This window comes from Perognathus longimembris, chromosome 4 (assembly GCF_023159225.1).
Source record: "Perognathus longimembris pacificus isolate PPM17 chromosome 4, ASM2315922v1, whole genome shotgun sequence".
NCBI lineage: Eukaryota > Metazoa > Chordata > Mammalia > Rodentia > Heteromyidae > Perognathus > Perognathus longimembris.
The window spans coordinates 8,768,601-8,781,803 of NC_063164.1; the positions used below are offsets into that span (position 1 = coordinate 8,768,601).

At 40.9% G+C, this 13,203-nt stretch overlaps 1 protein-coding gene across 2 annotated transcripts in view; it reads right to left on the reverse strand.

Annotated features, from left to right (window-relative positions):
* Col4a3 (collagen type IV alpha 3 chain) overlaps nt 1-13,203 on the reverse strand; it is a 125,535-nt gene that overhangs the window by 23,300 nt on the left and 89,032 nt on the right. For both annotated transcript variants that reach the window (XM_048344623.1, XM_048344624.1), the window contains 10 exons: nt 12,848-12,949; nt 10,588-10,685; nt 9,893-10,043; nt 9,214-9,327; nt 8,128-8,295; nt 6,459-6,548; nt 5,955-6,089; nt 2,793-2,891; nt 1,589-1,678; nt 1,158-1,297 (listed from right to left, as the gene is read on the reverse strand). In XM_048344623.1, coding sequence (XP_048200580.1) covers nt 1,158-1,297; nt 1,589-1,678; nt 2,793-2,891; nt 5,955-6,089; nt 6,459-6,548; nt 8,128-8,295; nt 9,214-9,327; nt 9,893-10,043; nt 10,588-10,685; nt 12,848-12,949 — 1,187 coding nt within the window. The remainder of the gene's footprint in view (nt 1-1,157; nt 1,298-1,588; nt 1,679-2,792; nt 2,892-5,954; nt 6,090-6,458; nt 6,549-8,127; nt 8,296-9,213; nt 9,328-9,892; nt 10,044-10,587; nt 10,686-12,847; nt 12,950-13,203) is intronic.

Below are 13,203 nucleotides of genomic sequence, written 5' to 3' on the forward strand. Positions count from 1 at the left end.
TGTACTGTTAAGATATCCAATGAAAAATACAGATTCTTCCTCCAAAAATTTGTATTCAGACATTCTGTGTTCAATTCCAGGAAGTTGGTGGGTTTGGGGGGATAGTTTAATGTTCTTTGGGAGCCATGAACTCCCACATTAAGAACCTCCGCTTACGGAAATTTCCATTGCTGATCCTGTACTGTGCTGGCTGTCTGAGTCTAAGTGTTATAGACAGAAAAGCCAGAAGGAAAGACTTATCAAAAGCATCCAAGCCACACTGAAGCATTTAATTGCTCTTTCACACAATATACTTCCAAGGACTTTGGCACCCCATCTCGTATGACAGGACAAGCACTTGGAAAGAATATTGCAACAAGTGATAAAAATGGTCCGGTGGAATGAAAATGATGAAAGCTCTAAAACACAAAAGATGGACCTATCTTAGGATTTTGTTTGCTCTTTAAAATGGTGCTGTAAAGTAATTTTACTTTATATTTTTATTATGCCTTATGAAGACAAAGCTGTGTGTGTGTGTGTGTGTGTGTGTGTGTGTGTGTGTGTGTGTGTATCAGTACTTGAATTCCAGGCTTCAGGTTCTCTCTTTGCTTTACCTACTCAAGGCTGCCACTCAACCTCTTGAGCTATACCTCTACTCTAGACATTTTCCTAATTAACTGGGGATAAAAATCTTGCTAATTTGTCTGGCTGGGCTGGCTCCCAACCTTGATTCTCAGCCTCCGCAGTAGCTAGGATTATAGGCATCCATCATTAGTACCCAGCTAAGAAATGTCTTTTTGATGATAAAACATTACAACTTTGTGGGAGATGAGTCCATAGCCAAGACTGGCCAGTGTGCATAACCAAGAAAAAGCTGTTATGTCAAGCTGGGTAGGCCTGTAACCACTGCCCCCATCTGGTAGCACACTGAGGGACGGAGAGAAGAATGTACTGACATTATCTGAGAGACCCTCTGATGGCCGAAACAGGCTATCCAAAGTTCACAGTTATGAGAAACCACCAAGAATGCATTACACGCGTGTGCACACACAAATCCAACAACCGAAAGCACAATAATGCTTTCAATTTTCTTCGTCCACACTGAATCAACATCTTTGTTCATATCTAAAACTCTCCACCCCTCACCAAAACGTACTTATGTCAGTGGCTTATACTACCTGAGGTCCTGGCGGGCCTGGCCTTGCACCTTCTGAGTAGCCTGGCTCCCCCTTTTCTCCTTGGAGTCCTGGAACACCGGGAAGGCCTGGTCTCCCTGCTAGACCTGGGAGTCCTGTGGTTCCTTGTTTTCCTTTAGAACCTGAAATTAGGAAACCTATCAGCAAAGATAGATACCTAAATGTGGGAATGTTTAGGCATTCTACTCTTGACTTTTACGTAAACCATTCTCCTCCCAAGATTTTTTTTCTTTTCTCAAAAGTCACAAATGCATCCAGTCATTTTAAGTAGTGATTTATTCTCATTCGTGTACCAGCTGCATACAACACTGTTGTCTCAAAGCCAATCAAGTGGTCATACATTAACTGTCCACCACACACAACATCAAAAATCTACCATTATAAACTGTGACCCTAGGGAACTTACAAATTACCTGGTCTACCCATGTGCCCCATGTCGCCAGCCATGCCCGGTGGCCCTGCTTCTCCAGGACTTCCAGTTCTCCCCAGATCTCCTCTAGGGCCTTGAGAACAAATCAAGAGTCACACACTTTGAAAGGTTCCTGGGCGCAGCTGGTGCTCCATACCTATCTGTTGCTTGCAGAATGAATGAATGAAGAACAGCTGATCTAGTTGGTTTTGGTACTCAGCTGTCCTTTTGTCATCAGATAAGGTGAAAACAGAGGCCTTGGGAGATGTAAAACTAGAGAGAGTGAAATTCTCATAAGGGTGGCCTCAATTTCATGGCGTCCCGGTCATCCTAAAACCAATGCCAGCAAGAAAGGCTGGCCTCCTGAGATTATGGAGTAGTGCATTCCCAACAGCACACTAGAATCATGTTGCCAATGAAATCTATTTTACTGCTATGATTAGGGGAACTATTTTTTTTTTTTTTTTGGCCAGTCCTGGGCCTTGGACTCAGGGCCTGAGCACTGTCCCTGGCTTCTTCCCGCTCAAGGCTAGCACTCTGCCACTTGAGCCACAGCGCCGCTTCTGGCTGTTTTCTGTATATGTGGTGCTGGGGAATCAAACCTAGGGCCTCGTGTATCCGAGGCAGGCACTCTTGCCACTAGGCTATATCCCCAGCCCTAGGGGAACTATTTTAATAGCTTAAAATTTACATTGAACTCTCAGTAAGTTGTCAAAAAATGAATGCAGAAAATGAAACTCTTGGGCTGGGAAAGTGGCTTGGTGGTAGAGTGCTTGTCTAGCATGAAGCCCTGGGTTCGATTCCTTAGCACCACATACACAGAAAAAGCCATAAGTGGTGCTGTGGCTCAAGTGGTAGAGTGCTAGCCTTGAGCAAAAAGAAGCCAGGGACAGTGCTCAGGCCCTGAGTTCAAGCCCCAGGAAAACCTCTAGACCATTAATGTGTATCTCTACAATATGATGATAAATGATCATTCATAATATAGAAGAACAACTTTCTATTTCAGAACAAAACTTTGAGCAGCAAAATAGAACTGTGTATTGGATAATATCTTTTAGGTGTGAGGTGATCCTTTAAAACGGATGAATGTCAAAGCAAATTTCTGCTGGTATACTAATGGAGTTGGGTGACATTCAACATGATAAATCTAGAAACAGGTTTTACTACATTCAAATGGAAGAAAACTTGAATCATGGCCTCAGTGATACCTGGTGGTCCTGGTGGTCCAGGGGGTCCTTCGAGGCCCTCTAAGCCTGGCAACCCTGGAGTGCCTCTGTCTCCTTTCTCACCTGGATTTCCTGTAAATCCTAAAGAAAGACCAGATATTAACAATGCAGGTTAGAATTTTATCTGACTCATCCCTATTTAGGTTTACATCCACGGAGCTGTTACTGTAATAGAACATTGTACATTTATTAACTGCATGGAAAGATGTGGGCTTAGCTCTTTTCTAAAAGGAAGATTACATGAGAGACTATGTGGAAAGTCTTGGCTTAAGGTCTGGCATTCGTTAGCTGTCCCTGAACACTGGCCATTAGGATAATTTATATGTTAAAATAAAAATTTAAGACCTGGTGATTTAAATGCCTCTTTTTCCTAAAGTTCAATGCTATCTCTTCTCATTACATGGTGGCCATCTAAACAATTACATTCCCAATCCATTTGTTAAAATTATTATTGATTAAATATTGGGTAAGTGAAAGGCTCTATCTAGAATCACTGTCAATCAGTGAGAGTGCTGGACTGAACACAGTTCTTCATGGCTAGAAAGATCATTAACCTCCCAGAATACTATCCCAACATGCGTGTGTGCGCGCACGCGCACACACACACACACACAATATTTATATATGTATATGCACCTTGGATCATATTATTCTCCTGTCCATTGATATTCATTGAATATCCTTTACCTACTAAGTAAACTACAAGCTTCCTTAGTTGTCTGTAGCATCCTACACACTACCCATGCCTGGTTTTGTGCCTTTTCTCACACATCCTTACTTTCCTTGGCTATTTTCCTGCTCACAAACTCATTTGCTCATTGACATATGGATTGGGTCTCTAATTAATAGACAGGTCTTGTGATGTGTTCTGGAAATAAAAATAATTGTTTACTCTTTCCCAAGATTTTAGTGTTTAATTGGGGAGATGGCCAAGTAAATGAACAATTACCACCCAGTGAGATAAATTCTGTATGGAGTTGGGCACAATATGTTACTGGAAAGAATTTCTGGAAGACAGAACCAAGTTTTAGCTCATTCCGGAAGGACAAATAAGAGCTAGTTGGGTGGGGAAAGCATGGATGAGTGGAATCCCAGGCAGGAAATAGCCTGGGATTACCAAAGGAGTGATGGCTATCAGAAGGAAAGGTTGTTGCGTTTTGTACCTCTGCTTTTGTTTTTGTTTCCACTTATGTCACCTATCACAACCTAAGAATATGCATTGTTTAGTGTGTTTATTTGCTATAGCCTGCAGGCCAAATCTGGCTTGGTTTTGTATGGTTGAAGAGCTGAAGATAGTTCTTGCATTGTTAAAGGTTATAAAAACAAAACAAAACACAAACAAAACCAAAGAAAAATACGCAACAGGGACCATCGGTGGCACGCAAGGTGTAACTAAGACAGTTAAAACTTGGCCTATGCAAAACGTGTTTAGCATCCACTCATGATTCTTCCTGTGCTTTGGGGCTACAAGACCCCTCCCCCCCTTTTTGGCCTCATAAATACAGATACGTTTTTCATATTTTTTCCTAAAATGTTTCCAACACTCCCCAGATAATGTAGAATAGTTTAGTAAGTAATGTCTATGCAGACAATTTGTGAAAATTAGAAGTTTCTTCCTTTCTCTCTCTTCTCTTTCTTTTCTCTCTTTTTCTTCCTTCCTGTTCTCTCCCTTCCTCCCTCCCTCCCTTCCTTGCTGCTTGCTTGCTTAGCCCAGCTTAGCATGGTTTAGCATAGTGTAGCACAGTTTAGATCAGTTCAACCAGAATGTACCTTCTATTTCATTGCACAAAAGAGGGAGACAAAAATATCACCAGAATTAGATAATCCCTTTGGCAGCAGGTTAAATGAGAACTAAATGAAAGGCTTTTGCTTTCCAGCTTTCCACTCTACGAAAGAATAGTTGAGTTTTTCCCACAGTGATTTTCCATTGCCTCAATTGGCAAATTAGTTGGAGTGCATCTCTCTTTTGAATTTATCAGTTATCACTTTTAGGAAGTCTTTTCTAATCCTGGAAAGTGTTGTTCAGTCTTTCTAGCATGGTCTGCTAGTCTTTCTAGCATGATCTCTGTACGTGTTTGTGTATGCTGATACTGAGATTTTGAACTCCGGGCCTTACTCGTCAGGCAAGCACATTATCAACTGAGCCCCTCTCTAGTTATTTTCAGATAGTTAGGGCTAACCTTTAACTTGATCCTCCTACCTACACTTCTATAGCTAGAACTGCATGTGTCAGCAATCATGCCTAACCCTGTACACACGTTGTTTTGGAAGCAAATCTTCTCTTGGACAATAAATCCTGTGCGTCAAGAATACCAATATTTGTTGAATACAATTCCTCAAAATGGATTACAAAGTCCTCAAAACATGATCAGTCTTTTTAACCACAGGATATTTTTCTTTTATTTCTTCTCTGGTAGGAAAGTTTGACCTGCAGTGGAAACATCTTGCCCTACAAGTTTGATTTTCTAGTTTCTTGAGGTTAAATTTCATTACAAGGACTGTAAGAGAGCCCTGCTTAATATCCGGTTTTATGGTGGGTGTGGTTGTATTAATCACATGGCAAAAGTAGCCACAGAAAAACCACCCAAATAACTACAAGTAATTTGGATGGATTGTATTTTCCTAATATCCATACCTCACAACAGTATTTCTGAAGGGTTACATTTTCAAGAAAATATTTCCTTTTTTGTTCATTATTCTCCAAAAGATTTTGGGCAGTTTTTGGATGCAGTCAGAAAAATCCATGTTGGTATACAGACAGAATAAAGTAGAGTGTAGGGCAGAGATTTTCATTTCCATTAGAGAAGCTTCCTGAATGTGGATTCTTAAAAATGGGCCTCATTTTTTCCCCCCAAATGAAGCCAAAGGGGGCTTTGAGGCTTATAATTAAATGTTTGGTTACTGACAGCTTAGATACAGAAGATGAGAATGAGGGATTTACTTAGAAATAAAGTGATGAAACATATTATGGTTTATGCTCACCCCTCAACTGCTGTGTGCTTGGGGCAAGTTGAGTAAATATGACCCTCTGTGTCCATATTGGTCAACTCAATGGATATGCCTGGAGACTTTCTTAGCCCCAGAACCAGCTCTGACGTTCTGACTGTAAACCCCCAAAGTTATTATTATTATTATTATTATTACCTTTGAGTCCTGGTTCGCCTTTGTCCCCCTTTAAGTGGGCTATGCCAGAGGGCCCAGGGATCCCTTTATCTCCTTGTTCCCCTTTGGCTCCTGGGGGTCCTCTTGTGCCTTTCCTTCCTGGAATTCCAAGGCTGCCTAACAGAAGTAACATCATCAGGTCCTTCATTCTCTAAGTGGTTCATAAGGGTTTAGAAATTAACGGTGTCCAGTAAAATAGAACCCTAAAAGTTATCAGTGCCGAGTGAATGGCATTTTCCAGGAACAGACAACCATGAAAGCAGTGACATAAACTCACTCTCTTAGGGAGAAAAAAAAAGGATCCGTGCACATAGGAAAATAGGATCCATTCACACGAGGGAGAGAAATAAAGAAAACAGAAGATCAAATACGTCGTTCTCTCAGAACTAACCTTCCTCCCCCGAAAGAATGAAACACGATCCATTCTGCTGCTGAATAAATGAACATATCCATACCTATTGGTATCCGGAAAGACTTGTAACTTACCCTTTGGCCCCTGTGAGCCTGGTTCCCCAGGAGGCCCCTGAGGGCCAACGGTCCCAGGATAGCCCATCATTCCAACCATTCCTCTTTCGCCTGTGGAAACGAACGGCATATATTGTATAAAAAAAGGAAAAGGCCTACACAAGTCAAGGAAGGAATAAGAACTCCACAAAATCAAAACTCTGTAAAATAAAACAAGGTGTACTTCAGTTGGGAGTTGAAGGAATGGTTTCTTAAATAGGAAAATGGCCTTGTGTGTTTAGGAGATGTGTCTATCGATAGTTTTGGGTATCTCATCTGTGTGGAAGCACTTCTGGTTGGGAATTGTGCACACTGTGGCTCTGGTGTGTTCTTTCCTCCTACCTCCTGACCAATGGCTTCCTAGTATATCTATTTTAGTTTATTTTCTCTTTGTACTTGTCTCTAGTTTGATTTAGTGTTTAAACATATCCCTAGGATGGGAGCAGTGTTATCTACTGATGAGTCTCTAGGGCTAGAATAGTATGAGTACACGAGAGTAACTCAATAATAATAATTACCAAAGGATAATTGGCTAATCAGATTTTTATGCCGGGCTTTAGTCTTCAGGAGACATGAGTGAGGAGATTCAATGAAGAATACCCTCCCTAAATACATTAACTATGTAAGAGCCATGAAATCAAAAGAAAAGGATGAGAAGAAATTATTATAAACAACTCAGTGGCAACAAGTTAGTTAGACTTAAACAAAATGGACACATTCCAAAAGAAACATAGATTATCAAAGCTGATTCAAAAAGCAAGGGGAAATCTATATAAAAACAAGCAAAAAGACTGACTTGACACTTAAAAGATGGCCTTGAGGAGAACTTGACTTCACTGGAAGGGTCTACCAAATGTTTAAGGAATAAAGATTCATTACAAATGCTTCCAGGAACTAGAAGAGGAAGATACACCTTCCAGATTGTTTTATAATAGCAATATGGATCCCCAAATCAGATCATTGATATCCCAGTACTGATTCCAAAGCCACAGACATCACAACAACAGAAAATACCCACCAGTGTTCCTTGTGAATGTAAACATTTACAAAATACCAGCAAGAATAATACCATAATTATCTAAAAGTTATTACACAGAAAAAATAGCCATTTTCTGGGTAACTGTGAAATATGACCACCCTGCTGCTACCATTCTGGTACCCCTTGACCCCTTACAAATACTTCAGCGGGAACTACTTATGCTAACTGAAAGAGAAGCATAGAAGCAAAAGCTTATATAATTCCAGGGGCTACTTGAATGGAAAAATGTGGAAGGAGATACAAGAAGAAAAAAAAAATAAACCAAGGAAGGGATGACATTGTCCAAAAAGAAATGCACTCATAGGGCTGGGAATATGGCCTAGTGGTAGAGTTGCTTGCCTTGTATACACAAAGCCCTTTCGATTCCTTAGCACCACATATATAGAAAATAGCCAGAAGTGGCACTGTGGCTCAAGTGGCAGAGTGCTAGCCTTGAGCAAAAAGGAAGCCAGGGACAGTGCTCAGGCTCTGAGTTCAAGGCCCAGGACTGGCAAAAAACTTACAAAGAAATGCACTCATTACCTGACTTGTGTAACTGTAACCCCTCTGCAATCTCCTTCATACTAACAATAAAAATTAAAAACAACATTCAAAGCATACAGAAAAGGTTACCTGGTGGCCCTGAAAGTCCTGGAGTGCCCGGACGTCCCTTCTGACCCGGTGGCCCTATCTCACCCTGGTGACCCGGCATTCCAGGTGGTCCGGGTTCTCCTGGGACTTCTGACCTATCCAAGCCTGGAACGCCTGGGTCTCCCTTTGGTCCTGGTTCACCTCTTTGACCTTTGAATAAATGGATGAATGAGTTAAACAAAAGGTTTTCCCTACCAACTCTGGAAATAGTTAGTAGGTAAATAAAGCTTGGTTAAATGATTTTGGATAAACTACATCCCTCCTCCCTCTATGGATTCATTTGTTTAATGTCCCTCTATGTGAGATTTCTCAATCCCATTCTCCATTTCAGTGATCGATGTAGCAGTGCAAGTATGGTATTTATACTGATTTATCAGTCCTACATGCATATTCTGGGACCGTGAATCATGGCTGTGGCTCAATAATTCAATTCAGTACTCCTAAGAATCACTGTGGAGCTGAACCACTGGACATTTTATTAAACCACAGTGCCACATAACCAGGAAGGTCTTGATCAAGAATTTGTGAGCATATAAATACACTACCCCACAGATATTAACTGGGTTTTGAAAAAGTTTCCCCAGAAACAGTTACCAGATCTGACTGAGAACTATAAGATAGTATAAGTTTCATCTCCACAACATATATTTTACATCATTTAGATTTATTTGTGTACCCTTTCTTTTATGCTGCTTATAAAGCAATCAACTTACAGATCTTAGTTTCTAACTTGTTTTTTTAATAAGAAAAAATTTTCGGTTCAATATTCTTAGGGAGGCATTAAAAGAAGTGTCTGAGGTTTTAATTACATATGCATGTAACTATGTATCCATCCATCCATCCATCCATCCATTCATCCTGTGTTCAGTGTTCATAGTTCCTTGCATAAAAGATATGAACCAAGTCACTATATAAACTTCTGGACCCTCCCTGTACAGAAGTGCATACTGTTATATACGGCAAGTCCATAACAACTAGGCTTGTATTTCTCTCTGATGAGCAATGTGCAGAGCCAGAGCCTCACATCATCTGTCCATCCACCTCCTGGCTTGGAGTCCCTCCTCTTACCTGGCTGTCCTTTCAGTCCATTTAAGCCTGGAAGGCCTGGGACCCCCCTGGGTCCCTCTATGCACTTTCCTGGAGGTCCCTTTCCTCCAGGTGGCCCGGCCTGCCCTGGATCTCCTGCAAAAGAGTGTCCAAGAGAAAGCTCAGTTGTCAAAACCCAAGGCTCTAATATGGCTGTAATGTCCACTCCCTATGGAAGAGCTAACTTCAGTACTACTAATAAGACTTTTATAGAGGACATTCATGAAAAAGGGAAGAAAGGTGGGAGAAGAAAACAAGGAAGAGGGCTGGGAATATGGCCTAATGGTAAAGTGCTCGCCTCGTATACATGAAGCCCTGGGTTCGATTCCTCAGCTCCACATAAACAGTAAAAGCCAGAAGTGGCGCCGTGGCTCAAATGGTAGAGTGCTAGCCTTGAACAAAAGGAAGCCAAGGACAGTGCTCAGGCCCTGAGTTCAAGTCCCAGGACTGGCAAAAAACAAAACAAAACAAGAAAACAAGGAAGAAAAATTAGGGCAGCCACATTTAATGGGAAAAAAGATTAGGCTTTGCAGATGCTAATATGTTGAACTAGAACTTGGCTGCTGTTGAGATTTCTTCATCCTAGAGTGTTTATGCATTCAGTGTTCTGCATATTTGATATGCTCACAGCAGACAAAAGTAATCACACTTGCGATTGTACCTCGAGGTCCATCAAGCCCTTCTTTTCCTGGAAGTCCAGGGAGGCCTGGAAGTCCAGGGAGTCCAATTTCTCCATTTTCCCCAGAATTGCCTCTTTCTCCTGGAAAACCTGGTTTTCCTGGTTCTCCGGGCCTGGCTAGCGCTGGTTCCCCCTATACATAGCACAGAAATGATGTTAGTTTTACCATATAATGCTTCCAAACCCTCAGTGAGATCAGCCAGCCTTCAGAACTCTTGAAAATAACTCTTGTCACGGGTGACGTAATCCCTCTGCACAGCTACCGCCACAATAGTCTGTCCTTTTGAATTCTAGTTTCTGCCTATGCTTTACAATTACGCTGAATGATGCTCCTGTAGCTGCATGAGTTGAGAAGACTCTGGGATTCTCTGTAAACAGAAATCTGGAGAGCTTTACTTGGGATGTCTTTTCTCATTGTTGTGCACATTTCTTTTTAGAGTTCTCGCATTTTATATACTCCATGTGTCTGACATCATTGAGAAAGAAACAAAGACCTAAAGCTCCTTGTCACACCATCTAGTTGGAAAGGAAGATGGTCACCAGGTTCATTGCTTACGACTAACCCAATAGTGTTTTTCAAGCCCAGAGTGCCTTCCCTAGCAGGGGCTTCCTGACTGGCTGATTGTGGCCGCACTTCCCTCTCACCCAAATCCGCGTGAGTTGTAGCTTTTGCAGACCTTGGCTCCGGGGAAGCCTGGATCTCCAGGAAACCCAGGTTCTCCCATTTTTCCAGGATAACCAGGTGATCCTTTAGCTCCTGGAAAGCCTCGATCTCCTACAAGGGAAAAACAGACATAGAAAATTGAAGATTGGTTTTAATGAAAGATACTGAACAATATCTCTCATTTCCTGTAATTATTTGATATGGCGACCAGCAGGAGATGTTTGTATGAATGTTTGAGTGACGAGAAAACCAACTAATATTTAAACAGATCAGTGTCAAGTCAGATTATGTGGGTCACTAGTCTTTACAAATACCTTTTTATTTTATTTGTCGGTCAAGGGGCTTTGAACTCAGGGACTGGGTACTGTCACTGAGCTTTTGTGCTCAAGGCTAGTACTTTGAGCCACAGTACCACTTCCAGTTTTCTGGTGGTTAATTGGAGAGAAGAGTCTCAAGACTTTCCTGCTTTGGCTAGCTTTGGAACGTCATCCTCAGATCTTAGCATTTTGGGTAGCTAAGATTACAGGCGCTAGCCACCAATGCCTAGCCTGCCTTTTTATTTTTATGGATTAATATGGCTACAGTTTTAAATCAGCAATTCTTCACACCACTGATACTGGTTGGCCATTTGGTCAACTTGGTGTTTGAAGTCTGTTTCAAATACAATGTCCAGCTAAATGGAATTTTATGCATCTATCCATTCAGGCATGTCCCAAATATATAGCAAGGTTTTTCAGCACCCCAGGAAGTCTTTCCCACAAGATTAACCATAAGAATGAAGTCCAAATGCCCTGTAGTATTCTGTATGTAATGAGTTAAACTTCTTTTATGCACAGGAGAATTGTGGAAGGCATCACACACATCATTTTCCATGATCTTTGGTTCTCATTAAGAGCCACACAGGTGAGGCTGTATTCAAAGAATATCTGTGCGCCTCTAATCTCACCAGACTGCAGCCACAAGCAGGTCATAGATTCATCATTAGGTCACTAGGGATGGTATAAACTTGGACTTCCAATGAACTCCTCAGCTAGTTTTGCATCCCACACTTTGCCATCCTGTCCAAAAAATGAACACATTGAGCTGATGCAACTTCCTAATTCAGGATCTGGGAAAGACTAGATAGAAATATAGACTGGACTCCGTTACTTCACAGCTCACTAGGAAGAAATTTATGAAATGAGTCTAAGCCATTCTTGGGATCACATGAGAAATGTGATTATGTTGTTTATTTGAAATACTTATAAATTAAAATAGATAAATAATCTAATATTTGGGCAGAATACATTAATGATGTATTAATGCCAAGTCATACAATATCAAAAAGGGGATTATATCTTTATATTTAGACAACCATGAAATTATTCTCTTTGAGAATTCAAGGACCAAGTCTCCTTACATATCTTTTTTTTTTTTTTGGTAGGTTGTAGGGCTTGAACTCAGGGCCTGGGCACTGTTCCTGAGCTCGTTCACTCAAGGCTAGCACTCTACACTTTGATCCATAGTGCCATTTCCTCTTGTATCATTTTGGATAGCACTTTCTTTGGTATATTTGTCTGAGAGGAGCCTTGAGTAATGACTCAGTCTCACCATCTGGATTTTTGAAGTATTTCCACTTTGATGAGAAACATCCTTGCTTGAAGGAAAATAACTTCTGTAATTTATTTGGCTATGCAGAGGAAAATTAACCACTTACCATTTTTGTGCAGGTAGGAGCTGTGTTAAGGATTGTATTGAGGGTGTTAGGTATGCTAAGCAATACTATCTACCACTGTGCGATACCTTCACCCCATTTGTGATTTCATAACTCATTTCTTATTAAGAAAGAATTGTGTGAAGTGGAGAAATGTGTAAATGAAAGAGCGCAGAAGTGAAGAAAGGCTTAGTCATAATCCAACCGGCAAGAAGGATCACTATCACCATTTTGGTGAATTTCCTTCCACTTCCTTTTCCCTTTTCTCATTTCTTTTTTGTTCTTTGGGTGGTGCTAGGGTTTGGAATTTGACCATGCAATTGCTAGGCAGGTGCTCTACCACTGAACCACACCTCCAATATCCTTCCCCTATTTTTTCCTATATATATATTTAAAGTACAATTGAGGCGAGATTGAATTAATCACTGTGACTTCTCTCTTCTCACCTAATATTTTTTATAGACTCTTGGAACGTATCATTTTAAGGAATATTAGAGATAACCTCTATTTTATTCACTCTGCATAGTTATGACTTCTAAAGGTCCAGAAGGAAGCTGAAATTGTTATGATTTTAATTTACCCTTTGGTCCTGGAGGTCCAGGAAGTCCAGCTCCTGGGATTCCTGGTTCCCCTTCCTGTCCAGGGAGACCAGGATCACATCTTCCTATGGAGCCAGGGAGACCTGAAACAGACAGACAGACAGACAGACAAACACACACACACATTAGCAACTTGCCTTCATCTATCTTTTAAAAGCAAGTATCTGTTCTAATGTATCTAATGTATAATTTTAATGTCACACGAATCTTTCCTCTCCAATACTAGCCAATGGGCAAATAATTAAGAGTGGTAAAGAAATTTTGTTCTAGATATCTAGAGCTCTATGTCTACCTCTGTGTAAGCAAAATTAACCTTTAGAACACAGTGAAAAGGAAA